The 26,249-nt window shown below is 38.3% G+C and overlaps 1 protein-coding gene across 1 annotated transcript in view; it reads left to right on the top strand.

The window, feature by feature from the left end:
* The window catches only part of RYR3 (ryanodine receptor 3), a 464,873-nt gene that overhangs the window by 144,560 nt on the left and 294,064 nt on the right, over positions 1-26,249 (top strand). The window contains exon 3 of the mRNA XM_016160800.2: positions 25,696-25,803. Within this exon, the coding sequence (XP_016016286.2) occupies positions 25,696-25,803 (108 nt within the window). The remainder of the gene's footprint in view (positions 1-25,695; positions 25,804-26,249) is intronic.

Genomic DNA, 26,249 nt, shown 5'->3' with positions numbered 1-26,249 from the left:
GAACCAATAGGCTCTCTTTAGATAGATTGATGGGTGAGTAGTGGGTAGATAAACAGATATGAATTTATTTTAAGGAATTGGTTCATGCGTTTATGGACACTGGCAAGTCTGAAATCTGTAGGTCAGATCAGCGAGAAGCTCAGGCAGGAGTTAATGCTACCTGGAGGCAAAATTTGTTTCCCTCAGTTTTTATTCTAAGGCCTTTGACTGATTGAGTGAGGCCCACTTATGCTATTAAGGGTATAATCACCTCTAAAGTCAACTGACTGTAGATGTTAATAACATCTACAAAATATCTTCACATCAAAACCTAGATTGATGATTGATTAAACAACTGAGTACTATAATCTAGCCAAGTTGATACATACCTGACCACTACACCGTTAAAGCTTAGATTTTCTCATAGAATTTTTTTTTAATCAATTAGAAAATGGTTACATTTTCCAATAGGACCAGATGATTGGCATGTCATTTCTCCACATGGACATATACTACACAAACATACACACAATTTGCCCCTATCCTAAAACACCAGACGTTCACCATGATGGCCGCATCTCCCAGAAGGCCCTCCCTCCTCCTTCACTCTCCCTCTCATGTAGGCCACTGATCCACAAGTACAGTTATCTGTCAGTGGCGCATAAGGCCAATACCAGTAGTACAGAGTCACATTAAAACAAATGGCAGAGCAAAGAGACAAGGAAGATTTCTATCTTTTTAAAGGTCTTAGATTTGATTTCCCTATGGTCTTTTCTCGTTTGATTTTGTTCTTAGCTAGATATTTTTCTTTTCATTCCCAGCAGTCTGGGATAATAGGAAGATCATTAGATTAGGAGTCAAGAAGTTAATTCTCAACCATTAGCTAGTCATGTGACCATGGGCAAATCACTACCTGGTGCAATGGAAAGAGTGTTGGCCTGAATTAGAAAAGAGTGGTACCATTTTCTAGTCATTCATTGAGTGGGACATATGACAGTGGTTTAGATCACAACAAATCCTGTCTCTACCACCCTACAGATAAGCCAGGATCTTGAACAAGCTACCTCACCTTTCTGAACTTAGTCACCTCATCTGCTTAATGAGAATTGAATAGTAACTATCTAATTAGGTTGTTATGGAATTAAATGAGTTAATACATGTGATGTACATAGCACTTGTAACTCACCTGGTGCATTGTAAACTTTGTATAACCACCATTGGCTATTATGATTTAATCTTTTTAAATCATGATTTAATCTTACCTGTACTGGATCACCTAAAACAGATTTAAAACAACTATATATCATAACTTAAGAATGCTTTGTATCCCCATGTATAAAAATAATGATTCATAGTTATTAAAAATTTCATGTGTGTGGTTTTGGTGGTTTACTTTTGCTTCCCGGAGTAAATGGCCAGGAGTAGAAGTAATGGTGTCAGGAGTATGAACAGAATTAAACTGCTTTCCCAAACGCATATACCAGTTGTTTCAGTTGGCATTCCCACTATCATTTCATGAGTGTATGTCTCTTTTACACATAGTATGAGGAAAGTGTACCATGAGAGCTTCTCACAGAGAAACAGGGTCCAGTTCATAGAAAGGCTCAAGTAGGTATTTGGGATTTCCTATCACCATTCCTGGGAGCAGCCTGCTAGATGAACCCATTTTCTGTGGCTTCAATCGTTCCTGCAGTCCCTTTTGGCTTGTCTCATCCCTTTTCAATAAATATTTCACTGAATTTTCTACTATTCAGTTTCACAGCTAGCTATGCCATTCTTAGGTTCTTGGAAGCTAACATATGTCATTTAATGAAGTGAGAAGGAGTATTCCCAAGCCTAGAACTGGGTATGAGATGCAGACATCAAACACCACTATAGAACTAACCACTGACCTTGGGCTTTCCTAGTCAAGGGTATTTCAAACTAGTTGAGACTCAAAGAGATAAAATTGAGATGCACTCTAAGGAGGAGACAGACCTCAGAGAAAGAAGATAAGAGATAAGAGTGCTCAAAATATATTTTTAGTGTACAGGTCCTAAGAAAAGGAAGTATTATTGAAGTAAAGAATAAGAGGGTAGAAGGATAAGAAAAAAATATATAAGAATATCAAAACTTCCTATAGACAGGGAGACTATTTAGAACTTTGGAGAGCTCTTGTGACTTTGGTTCCTGTATGTCATGGCCTACCCTTCTTTGAAGGTATCTTGAAACAGCAGATATGAATTGATGGAAGAACCATTATTCAGCATCCCTTTCAACTAAGCACAGCTCCAGGAAGTAAAAGGCATCTTGTTTTATCGGAAAGACTCAGAATTACAACAGGCACCAGGGAACCTGGAGAATAAATGTCACTTCCTTATCTTATTATAATAGTAGCAAATGTTTATTTACTGTCAGGTTTAAGTGGAAAATTTGTTCCCAGAAACCAGGGTTCACTACTTTCCTCCTTTTCTTCTTGTCCTTAATATATTAGTGTGTGTGTATATATATACATACGCACACACACATAATGTATATATGCGCATATATGTGTATATCATTCCTTTTGTCTCTGTAGTGCCCACCAGGGGTCCTGTTTAGTTTAACCTGACATCCAGACTCATGACTCTCATAGACTACTTGGCACCAGTCTGCTCAGTAGGACAGGGACCATGGCTTTCCTGCTGGCAAGTGCCAGGCACTGCTGTAAGAATCCTTGCAGTGGCACGGGGGTTGGCTTCTGAATCCCCTACCCCTAATGAAAGCTCAGGTGGAAGAGATCAGGCCTACATCAAGCAGGTGTAATAGTCACCATGCTTAGAAATTTCATGTACCACGAGAGCCGATATATCTTGTAACAAATCCACAGTCATAGCTTTGGGGCTCCCAACAAAGGACCGCCCCAGCTACAAGAGTCTTCGCACTTGGGGAATTGTAGAGTTATGGCTGCCTATGAGGTACTGGTGGTCTTCCCAATCCAGATACATGACACCAATCAGGGATCATTTTTAATGTAAACAGAGTTCCCTGGTAACATAGTTAACATATCAGTTTCACCAGGTTGTCCAGAATGAAACTGGACAGCTAACTGAGGGTCATATTCTCATGCAGAAGGAGAAAAGAATTTCATAAGCCATATCCCACAGTAGTCTTTATTGATGGCAATTATTTAACTACTGTGGCATTGTCAGATGTTTGTGAAACCCCAATACCTTTCCAAATCCCAATTTCAACCTTATTTAATTATAGATCATCATCAAAAAGTAGGAAGAACATGGGAACTTTTTACTTAAATCAGTTTCAACAGATCAAAATATGTTTGTTTGTTTCACTGATTTTAATGATGAAACTGAAATTGAAGATTGCTATAGTGTCCTTCAAAAGGCAGGGGCATTTCTAAAGTCTTTGGCTCCAGGTGTCTCAGAATTAAATTCTACCTCTCTGTTGGGGGACTCCTTGTTTTTCTTATTGATTATGGTTTATTCAAAGTAAAAAATCTAGTTTTAAATTCAATTTTTCAAACTGAAACTGTCCAAGGGAAATTTTATTCCTGTTGTTTTCACATCCTCTTTTAAATGCGAAGGATAGTTTGCTATGGTTTCTGAAAAGTTGTATGGGCTCTCAAGACTCAGGATTAAACATCCATAATTGTGCAAGCATCATTATGTAGATGACATAAATTAAGATAGAATTCTAGGCCAAAAATAACTTATTTCCTACTATTTTTATCTTTTGCTCAGAAATAGATTTACTGTTTACTCCTGAAAAAAACTAAGCCTGTGCAAATTTGCAGAGACAGAGGCTCAGCCTCTGGTTATATACTCATCTTTGAGCTTACAGTTGATATTTTAGTGTGTATTATTTTCTATGGACTTGGGATATTTTGAAAGGCCAAACTAATGTAAAACCTACTTCAAAAGTACTCCCTTGTCACATAATATAAAGAGCCTTATAGGTTGAAATTTTGAACTTTTTTTTTTTTTTTTAACATTTATCAGGCATTATGTACCATATGCCATGTACTGCATTGGGTGCTTACATACTCTCACGTAAACTCAACAACCCTACAGAGCAAACATTGTTCTCGTTATAGAAAAGAAATGTTCAAGAATTTACTTGTTACTTTCTGAAGATTATTCGTTCCAAACTTGAATCCCTGTCTAATTTTTATAATACTCAGCAATAAAACTATCATGGATCCAACTTAAGGATAGAGAAGACATATTTCCCCATGTGGTTAGATTTTAAGAATACCTGGGCAGATCTCCATACCCCCTCCCACAACCTTCCTGCATCTGTCCTCTGAATTCTTGACATTTCAAAGTTAGAAATATCTAGTTTGCTTAAATCAAACAATTAAAATGCAAATGCTCCAAGAGAGCACATGAAGCAGTGTTAAAATTTTGTAGCTAATTCTTTACAGTATAAATGAGATTATATATTTTCTAGAAAATAAATTTATAAAAAGGGATAAGGCAGATTACTAAATGTCTCCATGTTGGGATATAAGACACAGAAATACTGTAAATAGGGAGTCAGAGCATCTGCATTGAATTTTGATGAGTTACCTGTCTTTTCACCTGCCCTCCACCAGTCTGGGAGCACTGAAGTCAAAGACTGAGCAGCACAGCTGTTAAGAAACAGGGCCTTGGAGCTAGACTGGCCTGAGCTGGTAATTCCTGCTCCACTGCTTAGTAGCCTTCTGACCATGGGTAAACGACTTCCTTATTTTTGCCTCAGTTTCCTCATCTTTAAAAGTGTACCCATCTCACTACAGTCATTATGAAGATTTAATTACAATAATTCATAATTGTACACTTGACTCTTGAACAACTTAAGTGTTAAGGGTTCTGACCCCACCCCCACCCTGCATAATAAAATCCACGTATAACTTTTAACTTTCCCAAAATTTAATTGCTAATAGCCTACTGATGACTGGAAGCCTAACCTATAACAGTCAATTAACATATTTTTTATGTCTATATGTATTACATACTATATTCTTACAATAAAGTTAGCTAGACTAAAAATTAAGAAAATCATGATTCATCTGCTAGTGTTTTTTTTTTTTCAAATTGTTGTAAATCACCAAAAAACTTCCAGTTTATTTATGGATAAAAATATGCATATAAGTAGACCCAGTTCAAACATTTTTTTTTTCAAGCGGCAACTGTAAAGTGCTTACAACACTGCCTGACACACCCAAAGTACTGTTTAAGCAGTGGCCATTATTATCTCTAGCAGAAGGCCAGACACACATTAGGTCCTTAACTGCTTAATGTAGTTAAGTTTTCCACGTACTGAATTAAAGGCCTAGATGTGAGGATCCAGAAGGGCATTTGTGACCTTTAAACGTGAAATGATAAGGGCAAATCAGAGTAAGTTAGGTGAAAAGGGATAAGCAACAAGTGAATGTTTTTAAAAAATAAAGCAAATCAAGGATTTTTGTTAATGATTTCTAATTTAATCTTAATATGGTGAGAGAACATACTCTGAATGAATTCAGTCCTTTGCAATTTATTGGGATTTATTTTACAGCATATGGTCTCTCTTGCTGATTGTTCCATGTAGACTTAAAAAAACTATATTTGGTAGTTGAATACAGTTTTTATGACTATCGAGGTGGTTGATCGTGATGTCGAAATCTTATATATCTTTACTGAATTATATCTATTCTATCAATTACCGAGAAAGAGGTGTTAAATACAATTGAGAATTTGCCTACATGTTCCTTTAGCTTTGTCAGTTTTATGCCATGCATTTTATTTTTTAATAATTTTTTTAATTTTTCAATTACAATTGGCATACAATATTATATTAATTTTATTCCATACATTTTAAAGCTCTGTTTTGAGTTTATATATATTTAAGATTTTTTTGTGTTTTCTTGATGGAATTGATTCTTCTGTCATCATGAAATGTCCCTGTTTATCTTTGGTCTTATACTTTAGATTTTAATATAGCCACAAGTTTTCTACAGTTAACAGTTTGGTATATCTTTTTTCATCTTTTTGTTTTCAACTCGTTTATGTCTTTATATCTTTATATTTAAAGCATGTCACTTATAAACAGCATATAGTTAGGCGTTGCTTTCCCCCAATCATTTATTGACCTCAGCTGTTTAATTGAAGTGTTCAGTCCATTTACATTTATTGTAATAATCGAGACTGTTGTATTTCAGTCCATCGTCTTGCTAGTGGTTTCCTTTTGTCCCTCTGGATTTTGTTCCTCTGCATTTTTTAAATCAAGTATTTTTAAATATTCCATTTTCTCTCTATTGGCTTTTTAGCTCTGCCTCTTTGTATTTTCTTAGTCATTTCTTTAGGGATTACAATATGAATTCTCAATTTACAACAGTCTCCCTTAAATTAATGTTATACCACTTTTCTCATATCCTTTGTGCTATTATGGCATATATTTTATTTCTGTGTTATATAAGGTACAATATTGTCTTATTTTTGTTTCAAAGAGTCGATTATCTTTTAAAAAATTAAGAAAAGTAATTGTTTTTTGATGATATCCACATATTTACTGTTTTTAGTACTCTTCATTCTTTTCTGTATATCCAGATTTTCATCTGATAGCATTTCCCTTCAGTCTGAAGAAAATTATTTCATATTTCTTGTAGTGCAGATGTGCTGGAGACAAATTCTCCCAGCTTTTATTTCATTGATATGTTCCTATTTTTTGAAAAAAATATTCTCTGGATATAACATTTTGGTTTGACTTTTTTTTTCCTTTCAGCACTTTAAAGATGGTATTTTGCTATCTTTTGGCTTCGTTTTTTTGTTTTTTTTGTTTTTTTTTTTTTTTAATGAAAAATTAGCTATCTTATTGTTTCTCTGGCCTTTTTGTCTGGAAAATGTCATGAATATTTGGTTTATTTTTTATTCTCATCAGTTTGATGTTTTTGAGGATAATTTTCTCTGTATTCATTCAGCCTAGATGTTGCTGAACTTTATGGATCTCTTGGTTTTTAATATTTTATTAATCAAGTTTGGAACTGTTGGGGCCATTATTTCTTAAAATATTTTATCTGCCACATTTATTCTCTTCTTGAACCCCATTTACTTATAGATTAAACTGTTTTCTGTTGTTTCATTGGTCGCTAAAACTCTTCATTTTTCCTTCAAGTGTTTTTTTTTTCTTTTCAGTTTGAATAATTCCTATTGACTTATTCCTATGTTTACTGATTTTTTACTTCAAATGTGCTATGACCTCCCTCCAATGAATCAGATATTATTTTTAACATAAAATTTCCAGAAGTTTATTTCTAAGGTTTTACATATTCTCAGATTCTTTTCTCCTATCCATAGTTTTTGATAAATTTATTAACATTTATAATATTTTAACTTTTGACTACGAATGCCAGTATCTGGGTAGTCTGTGGGTCTAATTTTAATGACTAGTTTTTCTCTTGATTATAAGTCACATTTTTCTGTTTATTTGAATATCTAGCAATTGTATACTGGAACTCGTAGGTGATATTTTGTAGTCTTTCTGTTTTAACTTCCTCTAAATATAGTTCATTCTACCAGTTTGGTCTATTTTTGTTTCGCCTTTAGTTCTAAGGTACTAAGGTATTATCATTGGTCTCGCTATGTAGCTTTCCTAATCTCCACTAGATAGTGAGACTTGAACACCAAATTCTGACATTCCAGAACTTGTTGCTGCTGAAACTTTTGCTCATTTTTAGCATTCCACTTGTTTTGTTCTGTTGGATATTTGGAATGTTGACCTGTACAGTTGATGAGTTGGCCATCATTTGTATGCTGATTCTGGGTTTTCATTACCTGTGGTCTCATCTTTAATTTTCAGTCAGACAGCCCCAAACTCAGGGCCTCTGACTCCACAGAAATTTTTTCTTTCCTTGTGCTCTAACACTCATGGGCCCCATAAACCGAGGACTGCCCTCAGGAAATTTAATTAAATGTGGTTATTACCTAGTTGGCTTCTTATCTTTTAAGGGTCATATTTCCTCCAGCTTTCAGTTGCTCTTCAGTGCCTTCAAAGAGTTATTTTTTTAAATATTTGTGTGGTGTTGGTATTATTACTGCAAGAAAGGTTATTCTGTTGTAAGCTTCTCCATTGTTACCCAAACCAGAACTTCATCAGTGAGTGTTTACCACTCTTTGAAGGAGTTTTAAGTGATAAAAGAAAGAAAAGAAAATGGTGAAGTAGAATTTCAGTTATAAAGGAGTTTTGATGATGACGAACACAAGCCTGTTTCTAAGAGGAAAGGAAGGAGGGTCTAGAGAAGGAGATATTGAGGTTTAAAAGAGAAAACTAATAGGTAGCACTATTAATGAAGGGATTAAATTTAGTGCAGCTTTGGCACATGCAAAAGAGAGATGAAGGCATAGATTTTGAAGTAGCAAGGATGAGAGCTGAACACAAACTGGGGCTTATTGACTGAAGAAAACATGAGCTTGTAGAAGCTATATAGGTTCCTCATATGTAAAAGAAGTTGAATAGACTGGAATTAAACTTAATTCAGGTATGGTTAATGAAATGCATTGAATGATGAAAGGATTACTATGGGAGGAGTCAAGTACGGCTTTACAGTTATGAACTTTAGCTGCCCGTACATGGCATATAGGAAAATACACATTAGTATATATTGATGAAACAGTAAGTTAGAACAGAGGGTGGTGAGGATGCTTATGAACCGAATTTTGGACATACTGAATTCAAACGGCCTGGAAGACATCTAAGAGGAAATTTTGATAGGCATTTGGATATATGGATTAGGAGTTTAGCAAAAGAGGATGAGATAGAGAAATCGTTGGCTTAAGGATATTAAATCAAGCTATAATAGTGAGTGGGGGAAATGTGGATTAAGAAGAGAATAAAGGAGGGACTGGAAGATATCAATATTGAAAAATTAGTGAAGAAATAGAATCCTGAGAGATCGGAGGGAAAATAGAAGCAGTGTAACGTCATAGAAGCCATAGAAAGTGGGGGAAGAGTGTTAAGAAGGAGCATAGTGGAGTAGAATGCCAGTTGGTGGTCAAGTAGTAGTATGCAATTTGTCTACTAGATGGAGTGACATGGAGGCCAAAGCTCTGTCAATGGGGTGATGAGAGCAAAGGCCAATTTAGTGGACGTGAAGAGCAAGAGGAAAGTAAGAAGACAAAGACAATCAGTGCGGGAATCTCTGAAAGTGAGAGAGGGATAGCTGGAGAGGATAGGAGGATTTTTTTTTTCATGGTGACATTGGTTAATGAAATTCAGCTTTACTGTTGAATTGCACACCTGAAACTTCCAGTCCCTTTCTATGGTATTGTGTATTCACTACCTATAGTTTAGAGAATTTTTGTAATAGTAAGACTTATGCATGTTTAAAATTTGATGGGAAGGTACAAGTGGAGAGGAGAAGAAGGAGATACAGATGAGAGAAGGGATGGTTTAGAGTGAAAATTGCTAATATAATGTAAAGGATTGGTATTAAGAACAGAGATAAGGAATGGACTTTAAGTAAAGGAAGAACTCATATTCCATTGAATAGAAAGGAAGAAGGCAAGGATGAGAGTAGACCTGTAGGTTTTGTGCAGAAAGTTTTGGAGAGTGAGCTGCCTACAGAAGAGTAGCAGAATTTCTGAGCAGTGTGAGGGCCCAGCACTGACAATTCATAACAATGAATTTTTAGTGCTACCAGTTTTCTGAGTATGCCATTTTCTGCAGCAGCCCTCAGCAGTCCTACCACAGGCATGAAGAAAATGGACAGTAAAAATCAGCCAGGGTCAAAGTGTTCCCAGGTGAGCGTGATAAACAACAAAGGGGCAAGAGAGTCTAGGAGATTAGGCCATGAAATCTTGGAATTTAAGCTGAATGGGGAGAGAACTAAATATAGAAGGGGACTGGCAGTGAAAAGGTATGAGATATAAATAGTGATGAGAGTAGCTGAGTGAACAGGCGAGCAAGCTAGAAGATGAGTGGACAGGTAGACAGTGGAGTGTTTCAGTCAGAGGTTTCAGAGTAGAGCATTTTGGCTAAGAATAGGCCTCAAGTGTATGACCATGAAAGGTGACTGAACTGAAGGGTAGAATATCATTGGTAAAGAGGCAGCAAAATAACTGAGAGGCCATCATATGTGAAAGATGATTCATATAGCACATTACTTTCCTAGGGCTCTTGTAACAAATTCTCACAAACTAGGTAGCTTAACACAACAGAAATTTATTCTCTGCAGGATAGAACCTGAACACAGTTCTGCAAGATAGAACCTGAAATCAAGGTGCTGGCCGAGCCATGCTCCTTCTGAAGCCTATATAGGAAGATCTCTCCTTGCCCATTCATTCTGGTTTCTGGTAGTCTGGTGTTCCTTGGTGTGGCATTATGCATAACCCCAATCTCCGTCTCCATCTTTATATAGCTCTTTGTGTGCGTCTGTCTTCACATGGTGGTTTCCTCTTTTAAGGACATCAGTCATATTAGATTAGGCTCCACCCTAACGACCTCATCTTAACTTGATTACATCTGTAAAGACCCTATTTCCAAATTCATAGTTATTGGGTTTAGGATTTCAACATATATTGGAGGGGCATAATTCAAATAATGATGTAAATGTTCAAATCCCCAGGAGCAGGAATGAAAAGAAGCCAATTACAACGGGTAGGTCATGGAAATAACCAGCAAAAAGAGGGGGAGTGGAAGGCGATATTGCCAGGTGTGGGAAACTTAGAGGAAATTTAGTTAACTTGTGGAAGAGAAATGATCTAGAAATAGTCCTGGGCAGAGGAATGACACAGACCCCATCTCCTAATCCTGAGTTACTTAAGGTATAAGAGAATGAACTTCCTGTAGTTGGGAGAGTCCCCAAGGAGAGCGGGGTCTTTTGGGAAGGAGCTTGGTTTTATCTGTTCAGGCTGTTTTCAGGGAGAAGGCAGGGGGTGGGTGGTGGAATGTGTTGATCGTGGAGTAGGTCGTCGTTCCAGCAGATTTGGAAGGGGGAGGAGAGTGGGTCAGGAGGCTGGAGGGTGAGAGCATTAAGAAACAAGAATACAAAAGAGGGAAAATAATACAGCAGAGACTTTACACGCTGTCAGTTGTTTAAAGAAAACAAAGGTACCAGCATTTGTAGATTTAGTAACACAGTCTTCCGGAGGATGATGGCCATGCATTGGCCTACAGGAAGTGGAGGCTAGGCAGTCATTCTGTGGAACCAGACATTCTTTTTCTCTAAGATTCCAGAGAACCTGTTTGCAATTTCAAGTTTTGCTGACCAACACGTGGGGGTGAGCAGAGGTGGCTGGGGGTGTCCTGCCTGCACGGTGGATTGTCCCTCTGGTGGTGTCCTGGAAGTAGGCTCTCTACATTGAGCAGCTACTTTACATTGAGTTATTGTTGAAATTGGGCCAAGAACTATTATTGTTTTGTGCAAACGTAACAAAAAGGCTCACTTCATGTTGATCTGTATGTGAATTCATCAAGCTAAAGGGCTGGAATATAATTCTAACTCTTCTCAGATTCTGAAAAACATGGCTGTACATTCCAGTTCTTCCCAATTAGCAACTAAACTATTTTCTTCCCAGAAGTTTTATTCCCATTTCTACATCCACATTGAGCCTCACGCTCTGTTATTTTTAACAGTCAAGAGATAAGAAGGGAAGCAGGTACCCAAAGAAATAGAATTCAAAAAGTCAAGTGCAACATAAGTCAAGTTTATTAATGCATTTGTCATTTTCTGGGTCCCAGGACCTACTTAAAAAGAAAAAAATAAAGTCCAACCTTTTAACCCCGAGATTTCTCCTCATCTGTATTGTCCTCCTTCCTGTTTGAGTTATTAATGCTGTCATGATAACTTCTCTGCTTGAGGCAATACCAGTCCCCTCTTTTAATTTAAAGATAGTCTGTACCTTAGTGGTGGGAATCTTCACAAAGAATATATTCAGTGTGTAAAGTGGCACCGTCGCTCTGCTGTTCATTTGTCATTTACTTATTCACAGCAGGCAAATGGCCCCAGGTGAATTATGAGTAGGTATTATTCATACCCACACACCTCTGCACAGCTTAGTACTTTGCTCTTCAGACCTAATAGCTGCTATTTTGGTCTCGATTAGCAGTGTTTTTTCTTCCTCCACCAACTCCTGAACTTACTAATTAGATCACAAAGACTTGCCTTTTTTTCCCCTGTGATTAGGAGAACATATCTTTTCGAGTGGCTGCCTTTCCATGGAAGAAGAATACTGCATTGCCTTTGTGTTTGAACTTAACCTAAGCCATGTCACATGTATCATTTTCATTCTTTATAGGTATTTTAAAACCTGGAGATGAAACTTAAGTCACAGTTATGACCTTCTATGTGATCTTTTGAAGTTACGTAAATAGTCGCAATTCACAGATCAAACTATTATTTACAAAGAACACTGGATAGGGATTTAAGAGATCTGGTATTGTTCTCCCTCCTACATGCTGTAAAATGTTATGCTAAATTACCTCTCAAGGCTGAGTTGCCTGTCTGCCACATGAGGATAGTTTTGTAAAGGGATACTTACCATTTTTTTAAAAAGTTAAGATTTTCAGATATTTAAGTTGACAACTTTATTTCTCATTTTCAGAAGTCCATTCAATTATTTTATTCTTTTTGTAACCTGAACAAATGAGATGAACTGGAACAATTTATGAAGCATTCATAAACAATTTCTTGTCTGCTCTTAATTTTTTGACATGCAGCAAATAGGTGATTTTAAATAATTCAAAACACTATGGAAGACTAATTTGTTTTTCACATCCAAACTATTTCAGAGAAAGATGGCAAAGCGTTCCTGATGCAGGATTTAGCTGCTTTGTCTTTTATGATGTTTTCAAATCATCTTTCTTCCATTCCACTTAAATTCAGCTTAGCTTTATTCAAAACTGTCAGAAGATGACGACAACTAGTACAAGAAAGATGTTTGTAGGCCTCTCTCATGAAGCTGTTCTTTAGCCATGGAGCAGTTGACAAAATTAAAAACAAAACAAAAACCCTGACCTAATAGTCCATTCTTATTGGAGCACTTTCATCAAGGATTTTTGTCTCAAGTCCTACTTTAGCACTTCACCGTGTGTGTCAAGATATTTCTACTTCAAAATAGAACAGATTGTCATGTGTTCAGAAGCACTACTGCCTCAAAGCACAGAGGGTGGAATAATTGATCTCTACCCTGCCTCTTCCATCCCAAGAGCAATCACTTAAGATTTGAGATTTGAATTATTACCCTGATAAGCTATGGAATCTAGGTTCAGACACCTTCACCTCTTTTACCTAAAGATAAGGAAAGTTTTTAGAATTTAATTCAAGCTCTGAGACTCAGTGAACACAGAAGGCCTATTTTTATTATTCAGCAAAACCTCTAGTAAACAGCTAAAGAGTATTACTTTTTTGTGTGAAAAATATAACCAAGAAAAATGAGAACATTTTGCTGTTCACGAAAAAGTTTCTAAAACCTCCTCTGATCACCTGTCAAGTTGAAAACTGAGCACTGAGGTTTTGCTCACTATCTGATTTCCCAGGTAAATTATGTCAAGAATGCTTTATCTTTAAAGAAAGCCTGGCTAGTATGGGAAGGGGAGCGGGAGGAAAGGCAGCGAGCTTCTCCAGAAGGACAATGATTCTCAAACTCCAGTTAGCATATCCTTCAGTCCTCATCTTTGTCTTGGGTGGAGCCAGAAATCCGCTTTCATTTTTTGAAACAAACTCCTGCATGATTCTTATGCAGGTGGTCCTCAGACCGTACTTGCAGAAATTGTGGCAGGGCTGGATTTCTAGTAATTGGCCTTACACACCTGTTTCCTTGTTTGACTAAGTAATGACAAAGTAGTTAGCCAGCTTACATGTGCAGAAATTATCACAAAATGAAACAAAGCTACAGCTTTGACTTCACACAGCTTGCTATGGAAAGTTTTCAATTGCTATAGTAATGAATGACCTTGCTTCTTTCCCAAAATTTAATGGGAAACCAAACATAGTTTTCATCTCCATCCTGTTCACTGAGAACATAAGGACAAATGCCACTGGAGAGCAACTGGCTAATTTGAAGCATTTGTCTTCGTGGGATCTAACAGACTTTGCTATGAGCAAGGACTTTCCTTTTTGAGGGTTGTCATTGCCCCCTCGGTTTCTATCGATGTGTTCATTCTTTCTCATGGTGTTTCATTAACTCAGCCGTTATGTAGTAGAGGTAACTCCTGGTTATCCAGGAGAGGAGGAGAAAGAAAAGGTCATAATCTGTCCCGCAACACTATTTTCTGTCCTCATTGTGATGAGGAGCCCCAATAACATGGGTTCCGTAGCAGAGCTGACGAAAGGAGTTCAAGTGAAGGCCTACTCATGTGAACTTGGATGGTTGGGCAGAGGCAGTATTTGTCATGGTGTTTCCTGGCTAGCTTCACTAGATGTCAAGTGATGGGTTGAGTTCAAGTAGAAGAGACTGTCTCCTGATGGTTTCCTTGTGTTGATTGGCACTGGTTCATGCCCTATATGAGGGGGAAGGTTTGAAGAGAATGGAATCCAACAGCTCTCCACAGGTCAGCTAGCGTTTTGATGATTGGCCATCCTACATAGTTCGAATGTTTCCTGGTAAGGGTAATGTTGCTGGGGACGCTTACCCTCAGGAGGTGGTAGGTCTCTCTTTGACCACTCCACCAAAGCAGTGCTTATTGCTGAGTGAATGTTTTTGACTCACCTAGATCTTGACTGAAAATGCTAAGTCTCTACTTTAAGTACATATTTAAAATATCTGTGATAAGTACTACAGGCCTGCTTGCAAATGGGGACATGTAATACTAATCCTTGCATGTAGTACTAATCTTTGCAGATGTAAACATCTGGTGGTAGGAGTTTAGCTCAAACACTCTGAGGCAGAATGGGGTTTAGTTCTCTATGAAGCTATAGGAGGATTTTTTTTCCATATTGGAGAAAAATAACTGTGATTTATTTCCACGAAGACTTTTAAAATTGCAAATTTTATGAACATCTATTCATATATTCCTGCCAAACTTTTTTAAAATCCAGAATTTAGTTTATAGTGATATGTTTATTTCTATCAAAGCAAAAATTCCATATAGTAAGCAAAAAAATAAAAACTGCATTTCAACAATAGCATTTTGATTCAGAATGAGAGTAGGAAGGAGGCATTGGGAAGAAACTCAAACCTTTGGGAAGCCAAGCTATTGCCTTTGCCCTTTGTCGCTCTGAGCTTTGTGCCCACTTCAAATCCTGAGTTCCTAAGCCTCACAGAACTGGTGCTAAGTCAAGGAGGACCCAGTACACTGGAGATTTTTCCCAAATAAGTGTTCTGATGACAGTTGCACCTAAAGGGACAGCTCTGCCTTTGGGCACTCAGTGTCTCTGTTTTCTCTGTCAGCCTTCAGTTCCAGCTTGGCATTATCTCAGCTCTCGTGGGTGCCTAATAATGCTTTCCTCAATCTTCCCCTTCCTGTTATGCAATGAAAAGGCCAAGAGTCACACATTCTCTCATCCCGCAGCTGCTGGGTACAACTGCCTTGGTAATACAGAAGAGCCTCACCATGGTTTCAAAATTTTCTAACAGCCACATCATCAGCGAAAAGAGAGGAGAGAGTAAGTGAAATAGAATGAATGGCATATATGGGAGGTACATGTGGGTCAGTGTTCCTTTGACCAAAACTGAAATAAACCAAGCTTAAGACTAAAACATAAACTTAGATTGACACTAGCTTTAGCTTTTACCACACCTCTTGATGTTTCTGCTCTGCATCATACCTGCTTCTAACTCCACCATCCTGTACCCTCCGCTGTTCCTCTGGCTCATGCTGTATCCCAACCTATGGAGGGAACATGGAACGTGCATGCTGGTCTCACCGCCTTTCTGACATGCTGCCTTTCCTCTTTCCTGATCTCTGCTATTTTTCTGACATACAAGCTCTTCAAGAATAACAACTTTATAGTTTCTCACGGCAGCTCCCATTGAAACTTGGGAATTTTGGGGTCCCATTACTTATCCACTGAGCTTGTATTACCTGTGCTGCTCATTAAGCTAGAGTTTTATGTATGGCCATATTTTTAGGATCATAAAAAGAGTCACGGTTTCAGTTTTTTTTCTGCCCATAAATGATAAGTATTATTTGCTGATCCTTCATACAGCTTGTTTTTCCAGGTGCAAGTGTTCCAAGTTTCCACCTTTCGGCACCTTTGTTGACCATGCCAAGCAGGGAGAAAAGTGTGGCTCAATCCAGAACCAAATCAACCATCCAGCCCATCAGTTATGCTTTTTCCCAGCAGGCAGTTTGACAAGCCAGCTGCCCGGCATTTTGTCACTGATTTTTTGGCTGCCCCTTCCTTATTTTAAAGAACGCAAACTTCATAACACTAATTTTTTCCAGGCCGTTGGTAACATTTTTAATTTGCCAGAAATAGCTGATGTATGGTAAATAGGTGTCCAGAGCACCTCAGCATTATTTTTGATTGGGGCTATATCAGGCAAGATCATAAAAATAATAATCATGAGCATTTCAAATTATTGGGTTACTCATTTGGAAGATGTTCTTAAATATATTTTGATGAACTCTTTAGCAAAAGATCTAAGTGGGAATTCGTGACTCTCCTGATTTTCCATGTTTGTTTGATCCAGTTGCTCTACAATGTATCTCAAAGAGGGGTCAGAGACATCTTGTTTAGAATCACCTGGGATATTCTTTTTACGTACATGTGGCAAAGGGTCCCAGGAATTTGAAATGTTAGCAGTCTTACCCAGGGGATTCTTGAGCCTACCACGTTTCTGCATTAATGCTTCAGAACAAGCTTATATTCCTATTACCTCTTGTGAGTAATCTCTAAAATTCATTAAAAGGATAATTGATGTTGCAGATGTTGCTCTCACTTGAATTAATAAACATTCTCCCTAGGAGACGCTAGATTGTAATGGATCTGATGAGCAGTGTCAAACAGCCAATGTGCAGGCATTCAGGAGTGGAGCAAAGAAATAGTGATTGTAGGTGTTTTAGTTCTTTTTCACTTTGGGTTGGCATTCCTCAGCAAGACTTTTATCAAAGGATGTTTGTCCTGCAATTTGGATTTCCTGCTTCTAGGTGGCATTTGTACCTCCCTTGCTTATATATAGAAAAGGTTTCAGCAAATGTTCTTAAGTAGATAGTTACTTCCCTAGTAGAAGCATTTTATTTTTTTTTTAAATAGCAACACCTTTCTATAACTTGATAACCTTCTCCATTTTCCTTGTGCATAATCAACTCCTTTCATCCCTTTCGTTCTGAATGCTGACACTTGTCTTGGAGTAAAACCTCAGGCCAGCATGGCATCAGACACCGTAATTGCTCTGTTCATGGTTTTGAGTGTTTCTGCTTAGTAAGTCTTGCACTGTGAGAGTGATTTTTCACAGCTGTAGGTTCTCCCAAGGTAGCTCACTCATTCCAGAATGAAGAATCACCTAGAGACTGTTTGATCCTGAGTATCACATTCCTGTGTTTGATTCCTCAGACATCAGAAGACACCTTCTTGACTTCATTCTTTTAAAAGATATTGGCATCTTCCTCTCCTTCCAAAAAAGTATGTTTTCCAACTATAAGTTTAAATTTGTGTACCTTACTGTTTACACATAATGGCTTTTGTTAGCAAAGTCCAAGCAAAAATTGGAACTCAACTGTTTTGAATAGTTTCTGTATATATTTTCAGAAAGACCTTCTGTCCTTTAGCATAGCAAAATATTAAAAAATAAAAAATCTGAGTCAAGGCTGTAAACAATTTAACCATGTTCCATGATAATAGCTCTTAACACAGATAGGCAAAGTCATTTCCTTCAAAATATTTAAAATGTGGATATGCACATGTTTAAAATCTCCATATGGATGCCTTTGGTGGAAACTTGCCCCATTGTGTCCAGAGCTGAATTGCCTTTTGGAAGAGAAAGCTTACATAGTAAGTTAACCTCAGATTTTAGAAATTTGGGAAAAGATAGAAGTGATCTTGGCTGTTATAAATCTCAATTTTTATAAAGCTCTTGAGCCCTGACAGTCCCACTGACTTCAGTCTGCAGTCTTTATGGTCCCAGTAACCATTCCAAAATAGAGAACCCTTTCTGAAATACTCAAGAACCTAATATAAAGTCCTTGAGTTTTTCTTAAAAAGTTGGGAGAGGAAGACACCTCGTGGGATTAGAATTCTGCAGTCTTGGTACAGGGATAGCAAACTTCTCTTTAGGGATGTTGACACACTATGGGTCAGAAAGACTTGAGTTTGAAATTCAAATTTGAGCTTGCTCTCTTTAAATGCTCTTTGCAGCATATGATAGTGGAGAAGTGTTTACCTTTCTGTTTCCTCACCTATAGAATGGCTATAATCTCTTCCCTAAGAGGGTTGAAGTAACAGTTAAAAGAGATAATATTTATAAAGCATTTAGTGTAATGCCTGGTACAATTATATAGAAAGGTAAATACATACACTTAAAATGTATACATGAATTCTAGATTCTCCACTTGCACATATAAGTTTTACCTACTCCTTTTGTATCTCAGTCGACCCACCTCTAAAATGGTTGTAAAGGCCATCATCTATTTTCGTAGAAATTTGGAACTGGGCAACAGCTTCAGATTTAAACATTTACTAATAACTTTCTTTATTATAATCTAGCAACAACTTAACAGAAGTGACAATGGTAGCTTTAAAAAAACATTTAACTGTGTAAATACTTAAATAAAACCAGGTTGGGATGAGATTTGGTTAATGACTTCCTCAGTCCTTGAAGTATAAATACAATACAAATAATTATGTGTTATCAATTATAGATAGCAAGTTTGTAAATGAGCTCATGTCTGCTGTAGGTAGATGAGATAATGTCTTAAAGCTCCTGAAATGTAAATTACATGTCCCATCTTCAGCTCTCCCGAGTCCATCCCATGGAATCAACACGCTATATCTAAGCCAACACCACACTATATCTAAGAGGGCCTTGTTGATCTGGAACATTTTCTAGAGGAGAGAATGATTTTCTGCTCCAAAGGGCTTGGGAAGACTTCTCATCCCTAGTTTGAGGGGCACTACACTGAATCATCATAGGGAGATGGTTATCAGTCCTGTTGGAACAGTGTAGTGAAATGGAACAAACACAGTGCGTGTAGATACCAGGCTGCTGGAGACTGAGTCCAGCTCTGCCTGTTACCAGCAGACATAGTGTCCTTGGAGAAATAGACTCCCTTTTTACACTCAACTTGAAATTTAGAGCCGTGAGAATGAACACCAGCCATGTTCATTCCCTGACTAGGCAGTCTCAGCAGCATGAATAGAGCATGGAGGCAGGCCAGTTGAATACTGTCTTCCTTAATAAAACTCAGAAGTTTCAGGGCTTGTTCCTGAATAGAGGCGTCCTGTTGGTGAGAGCTGGCTGGTCAAGGAACCCCAGCTTTGCCCCCTGAGTTTCGCTGCTGTCTTATGGTTCTCCTCTTTGATGACCCCTGTTTTCTTGTTGGCCTTGGGGAGCTCTTTGCTCTCTTTAATATTTTGGCATACATGTAGATCAAATTTTTTTCCTCACTTTACGTAATCCAACCAAAACAGGCTAGAACTTCCAAAAATATATATATTTTAAATTAAACACTAGAGAATAGCACCAGAAAAGTAAACATGGAAGGTCAATGTGTTCCAACATTCTGGCTTAAATTTTCTGATTCTTATATAATTAACATGCTCACTGTTCCTATTGCTGTTTACATTGAACTCAGGAGGAAAGAATGACCTACCCAGGTCCCTTATTTCCTAACTTCAGACCTGTCACTAGTTGGGTACTTTTGTAACATCTACTGCCCAAGAACACCCCAGGGGCTATGTTGAATCTCCATAATGTGGACCCAAGGATGTGAGATACGCTTTTCTCAGCTACTTCAGCTCTGCTTCCTTAGTTCTGGCCTCTGTTCTTATAGTTGCTCCTTCTCTCCAGTTGATTAACATTGGAAATTACTTCACCTTGCAGGTAGGACACTGCAGTTTACCATGGCAGTAGGGCTGAGTTCATGTAAACCTATCAACCCATAAGTATGATGCAGCATCAATGTCATTCGTCGGTCCTGGGGCTGGAGTGGGAGATATAGATAGAAAAATTGGTAAGCAGGAGTGACCCTCTACTTTCTCTTTCCTTTGCTCACTCTCTTTACCGATTCATAATACTACTAATACTTGACCTTTTTCTTTGGGGAGTTGGGTGAAAAAGCAAAAAAAAAAGTAAGGAAAGAGATTTTATAAAGCTCATAGCTTTAAAATGATGTTTAAACGAATGCAATTTTAAACAAGAGGAAAGACTACACACAAGAAAATGGAAAGGGTAACTCTTCTGTCTTGTTCATTCATTAAACAAAAATCTGAGTTCCTGCTCTGTGCCAGAAACTCCTTGCCCACATAAACCCTCTTGATGCTGAGCTCCAGCCTGGTCTGGCCTCTCCTAATCACAGAAGAATTGAGAGGGCTCTGGGTCCTTCAGGACTATAACTCATACCCCTCACTTTAGCACTGAATATATTCTTTTGCATTGTTTTGTAAAGTCTTGTGCAGTAGATCTGTCTCTTCAAATAGGTTAAATATCCCTTAAAGAATAGGAAACATGTCTTACTTTTTTCTTTTGTTCCCCACAGCAGCTAGCATGATATTGAATGCATATTGTTATGCTCTCTAAATACTCTCTGAGTGATTGATGGACATGGAAATAAAAGTGAGGTTAATTGGGTTGAGGTTGGTAGCTAGGTCTCCAGGAATTCTCCTTTTGTGGAGAATGTGTCATTCTCTCAGATTCTTTCTCTTCTCCCAGGTGAGCCTACCTTGTTGACATCTGCAGAGATACCCATACATAGTCACAGAGACTTCTCTGCTCTCCCATTATCATTCTGTTGGTCCTAAGGGGAGAATCCAGTGGATAATTTGCCAAGCATAATTACTCTCTCTCTGGTCCTTCTGAAACTTGGTGCCGCTCATTCTTGTTGAATGCTATCCTTTTTGAACTCTTTCCTATCCAGCAGAAACACTGGTAATCTTCCACTGCTACCTCGTTATTTCCCATGTCCAGTTAATCACCAGGTCTTATTTCTCTGAACTTCTCAATATATTTTAAATTTATTCCCTTATCTTCATTTTCACTGCCATTACTTTAATTTATTCCATTATCACCTCATAATCAGTGTATTGTAATAACCTGATTTGTTTCTTTGCCTTGGTTTAGCCCCCTTCACATTGGACCTGCAGCGATCTTTCAAAGATGCAAATTTAGTTGTATCTTGTCCTGCATAACTTCCTTTAATGGAGTCCCACTCCTCTGAAGATAAAGTCCAAGCTCCTCGACAAGAGGACTTGAGATCCTTCTTAGTTGAACATCTACTTCTTCCTCAGCCTCACTTCTCACCTCCTTTTGCTTGCTTCCTTACCCCTCCCTCTACCCCAGTCATTTTCAACTCTGTGTGTTTCTTTACATGCCTTCTTACTCACCTCTGGATGTTTTGAATCATACTTTTGAAATTGTCCATTTGCTTCCTCAACACTCCACTAGACCACACAACCTTGAAGGCAGGGATTTTGCCTTAGTTGTATGATGTATGTCTATGGCACATGGTCTTTAGGGAAATGTTTTATCATATTATAGTATGCTACTTTTAATGATGCAATATGCGCTCTAAAAACACTTCCAAAAACAAAATAAGAACTTGAAAAATACTAGAACTCTTAAGTGAACATTTAAATGAGTTATTGACATTTTCATTTCACTGCTCTGTGTAGGATAAAAGCTGACATTTGTGAGTATTTCCTATGCACTGGACTCTGTTTTAAGCTCTTTAAACATAAAAATCTAGTTTAAGAAGTTTCTACTATTAAATCTTTATTTTACACATAAAGAAACTGAGGCAAAGAGAAACTAAGCTACATGCCTAATATCATTCAGCTAATAAGCAGTTTAACAGATAAATGCTCAGAGTGTTCACTCGTAACCAATGTACCCTATATTGCTTTTAGTATATGTGCTACCAAAGCGAACACAGCCCTCCATTGCTTTTAATTCAAAACCATTGATGCACTTACAGGGTATATTGTTGAGGCATGGTTGGGCAAGACCCAGGTGAATTAACAGAAGTGGGAGGAGACCCATGATATTGAGAGAAGAAAGGTCTTTTGAATCATAAGCAGGAGACTTAGGGAAGGGACTCAGACAGGCAAGCGAGTGCTCAATGCAGTTTGCCTGCAACCACAGCCACCATCAGCTACATATTTTCTGATAGTCTTCTGGGACACAGAGAATTATCTCAAGAAGACTTGAGTTGAGCACTTGCTGTTCTATGTATTAGGGATACCAAAAGTAGACTAAGACATAGATTTTTCAAGATACCCACAATCTATTGAAACAGACTATGCTGCATAGAGAACTGTATACTGTAGTTGACAGTGTAATAGGGAGAAGTCAGTCCCCCTTCTTGTTATTAACTCTCCTTTTCCCTGAAGGCTTGATAAGCACTGTACTGAGCGCTTATTCTGAGGTGCTAGTAGAAAAGTGCTAAATAAATCTAGTAATAGGAGTATCAGATTCCCATTATCTTGGATTTAGTAACTCCCAGAAAAATAATTTCATTGCAGTAAGGAAGGTGTTATGTATATTTATGGAACATGGAGGTTCCATAGGCCTTTCCTTCCACTTTTTTATATAGTTAGGCTAAATGAATGCCTAATTCCTGGCCTGTCCAGGGCCCTGGCTTTTCAAGGTTTTCTGTAGGACATTTGGAAGTGTGGTGTTTCTCTAAGCTATGGACAGGGCTGGGGAGAGTGATGAGGAGCTATTTCAGAACAGATGTCAACAGAGCCCTTCTCTCCGTGCTGAGAATTGTGAAACACTTGCCCCATGCCTTCCAGGCAGAGTGACTGAGGCACAGGCTCTGCAGCTCGGGAGACAATGAGCTGGCCTCCTGGGGGACTCTCACACTGCAAACAAATTAGCTTTGATGGAGGAGTGGCCTTTGATCATTCTTGGGGAATGTGGAGGGGGCAGCTCAGGTTGGTGTGGAGTTTAATTAAGGATGGCAGCTGGTGTAGCAGGTCAGATGGCTCCGTGCTCTGCACTCCACTCATGTCACAAGTTGCTAGTTGCTTTTTGTTTTTCATCAGTTATTCTTGTTACCCTGTTTCCTCCCTTGCCACTGCCCACATGTAGTTCTGCATGCTATTGGGGTGATGTGACATCATCCCCAAGCACAGAGAGTCTCGGCAGAGACCGCACTCTAGAGGTAGAAAAACTAAACTCTAAGGAAAGTGTATAAACCAGTGCTCCCATGTGAGATGCTTCCTCCTCAGGCTCACTATCCCCCTGGTTAAGTATACCCATTCATACTAGTCATTAAATCATAACCACATTGAGACTCTGGAGAGAAAAGAAAAATATGATTGGAGCATGCTTGGTGTCCGCAACATCAGTGCTCCTCCATCAGGGTGGATGAGGGCAGTGTTGGGAGATCGCCTGTCTTCTGACCAAGCAAACCAGGCACAGGGAGGAATGAAAGCTGACTTAGGATCACACGATCTTGTTAAGGGCCGGATCTCAAGCACTTGGAGCTGTGAAAGTTTTTGTCGTAAAGAGAAGAGACTAAACAGGGTTCTTAAAAAAAAGTGAGCATGAACGTTGAGATCATTTGCTTAGCCAAAAAAGCACTCTTTAAATTCATAACTGCAGATATTCCTGAATAGAAAATCTCTAAATCACATGCTCTAGTGAAGTGGAGGAAGAAGAGGAAACACTCAGACCCAGGCTTTTTTTTGCTTCCTATTCTGGTGATGTGAGATCCAGGTAGACTAAGCGGTAGTGGGAAACACCTTTGTAAAATCTTCTGAGGTGGCATTATGTTCTGGGAGACAGTCGTATGATATCTGTCTATGACATAAGGTCTTTAGGGAAATGCTTTATTGTATTATTGTATGCTGCTTTTAATGATGCTATATGTGCCCTAAAAACACTTCCTGGATGTGAAGCTTTGCTCTGCATTACCAGCTGTCTGCTCAGCCAAGTCCTGTACAGATGAGTTAATTACCTGCAGACTTTGAAAACAAAGCAAGAAATGTGGAAAATAAAGGCTGTTGTCTCCTTGTGTTACAATTTCTCCTTGGTTACATCACTTTCATAAAGAGAATTGGGCAATTTCCTGTAATACCAAAATTCTAGGAGGACTAGGTTTTAAAATTTCTGACTGTAGAGACCCTGAATAGAAAAGTTATTTAAGTAGCAAAGTACTTAAAATGTAAGCCAGTAGCCTCCAGGATAGGATTATCTGTTCCTGGCTTTGAGGGTGTCTTAAAACATTAATAAAGGGAAATAGTAGGCAGGTCCAGCAAGTGGGACATCATTTTACTTTGGAGGGTATGGAAGTTGGAGAGGGGGATGATACAAATACTTGAAAATTAAAGCAAGTTTCAAGATTGCCAATTCCAGCGTCTGTACTTTAAAAACGAGGATGTCGATGTCAGGTTATCTGTGCCTTAGTAGCAGGCTTGCTTCAGCTTTTAAATTGGAGCTCCATGGAAACAGCTTTACCTAGCTCAGTGTTAGACACAGCTGTTGCTGGCTTCTGTCCCTCATTCCTGTTATTCTCCTGTTATCAATGTTCTGCCAATATCACGTAGGAAGCAAAGGCTTGGTATGCAAGATGATTACAAGCTGTATTCCCACAGAAAATAGTGTATGGTGAAATTGGATTGTAAACTCCTGGGGAACAGTGATTTTCTTTTGTGTGTCTTTGTGTCTTTCTCAGTACCAACAACTATGTTTTACATAAATGTAATACTTAAATGTTTGCTAATTAAAAATATTTTAATTGTGGAAAATATCTTTAATATTTTCATCAGCAGCAGAAACAGTGTAGATTTAAGTATATGGACTTTGGAGACAGACTGCCTACAATTGAAACTCAACCATGACATTTGGCAGGTGACCTGACTTAACTTCTCTGGGTCTTAGTTTCTTCTGCGGGAATGTTAATTATCCCTTATAGGGAGGTTGTGAGGATTAAATAAATTAACACATGCAAAGCACTTAGAACAGTGACTGGCAGGGGAAGTCCTCAGCGAGCATTAGCTATTTCTTGTCACTATGCAGAGAAGGCTGTCTTTAACTGTTGAAGAATGCTCCAGAATGGGCATGGATATCACGATATTACCTGAGCACATAATATATTAGAATGATTATTGTAGGGGTCATCAATTCTTATAGTTCTGAACATTTTTTTGTTCAGAACTGCATATAGTTCTAAATCCTCTCTATTGCCTCTTTTTATGCTGTGGTATCCACATTTTTGTTAACAAGTAAATGGATTTTCTGTTCTGGTCACTATTGTCTGGAGTCACATTCTGGTCTGTTCATTGACCTTTTTCTAATTATTGGTGATGAAATCCCAGTGGCTTTCTTCATTTGATCCCACAGAGACATTGGTATAGATCAGCCTACCCTTCCTGTTCTTCAGCAAGGCTATATGTGTGTTCTCTATATGTGCCACTAGCCCTCACTCCAATTGATCCTGGCATCGTGGTCACTATACCCTTGCAACTTGGGGGTTTTCTTCTCCTCACCTTTTAGAATCCAGCTTGAAACCCATCTTAACTTGAATAAGAGAATTCTATCTTTTATAATCTTATTCATTCCATTCATTCATCCAACTGTCACTTTGATTCATAGGCTCTTTGTCCTCGAGATGTTATTGCGTGACTGACCCCCAACTGTCTGAGTAGGTATCCTCATTCTGGTTTTATTTCCACAGTATGTTCCTCCAGATCTCTGCGTCTGCAATTTTGTGCTGGAACAGTCCCTCTCTGTCAGAGCCCTACAGGAAATGCTCGCCAACACAGGTGAAAATGGCGGCGAAGGGGTGAGTACCTGAGTCACGTCCTAGGTGGGGATTGAGACAAACCACAGCCATAAAGTATATGCTTCATTTTGTTCCTCCAGCTTTGAACTGGAAAACTTTAGGGTCCTTGAGATGATCCATAGAGAGACAGGAAATCTTTCACTCTGAGTTTAATTCCCCTTATTTAGCAACCCTGAATCTGCTTCCTTTGGATTAACCAACTTCTACTAGAAAATAGAAGAAATCACCATTAATGCTGCCTGAGTAGGGCATAGGCTACTAAACCTATTCCCCTTCCCTCACCCATAATCCACCAGGAAATGTGGGGAGGCCAAGAGGGCCTTGACATGTAGGGGGCCTGTTAGGCAGGTTCTTTTTCCTTGAGAAAGTCTTATCAGAGATTTATGATTTCCCCAATGAAGCACAACCAGGTTACAGCAGTTTGGAAAGGATTTACTGTAAAATTC

The sequence above is a fragment of the Rousettus aegyptiacus genome, unplaced genomic scaffold (genome assembly GCF_014176215.1).
Source record: "Rousettus aegyptiacus isolate mRouAeg1 unplaced genomic scaffold, mRouAeg1.p scaffold_m13_p_3, whole genome shotgun sequence".
In the NCBI taxonomy this organism is placed as follows: Eukaryota; Metazoa; Chordata; class Mammalia; order Chiroptera; family Pteropodidae; genus Rousettus; species Rousettus aegyptiacus.
The sequence above is the reverse complement of the archived record's forward strand: the minus strand, read 5'-3'. Positions and strand labels throughout refer to the sequence as shown.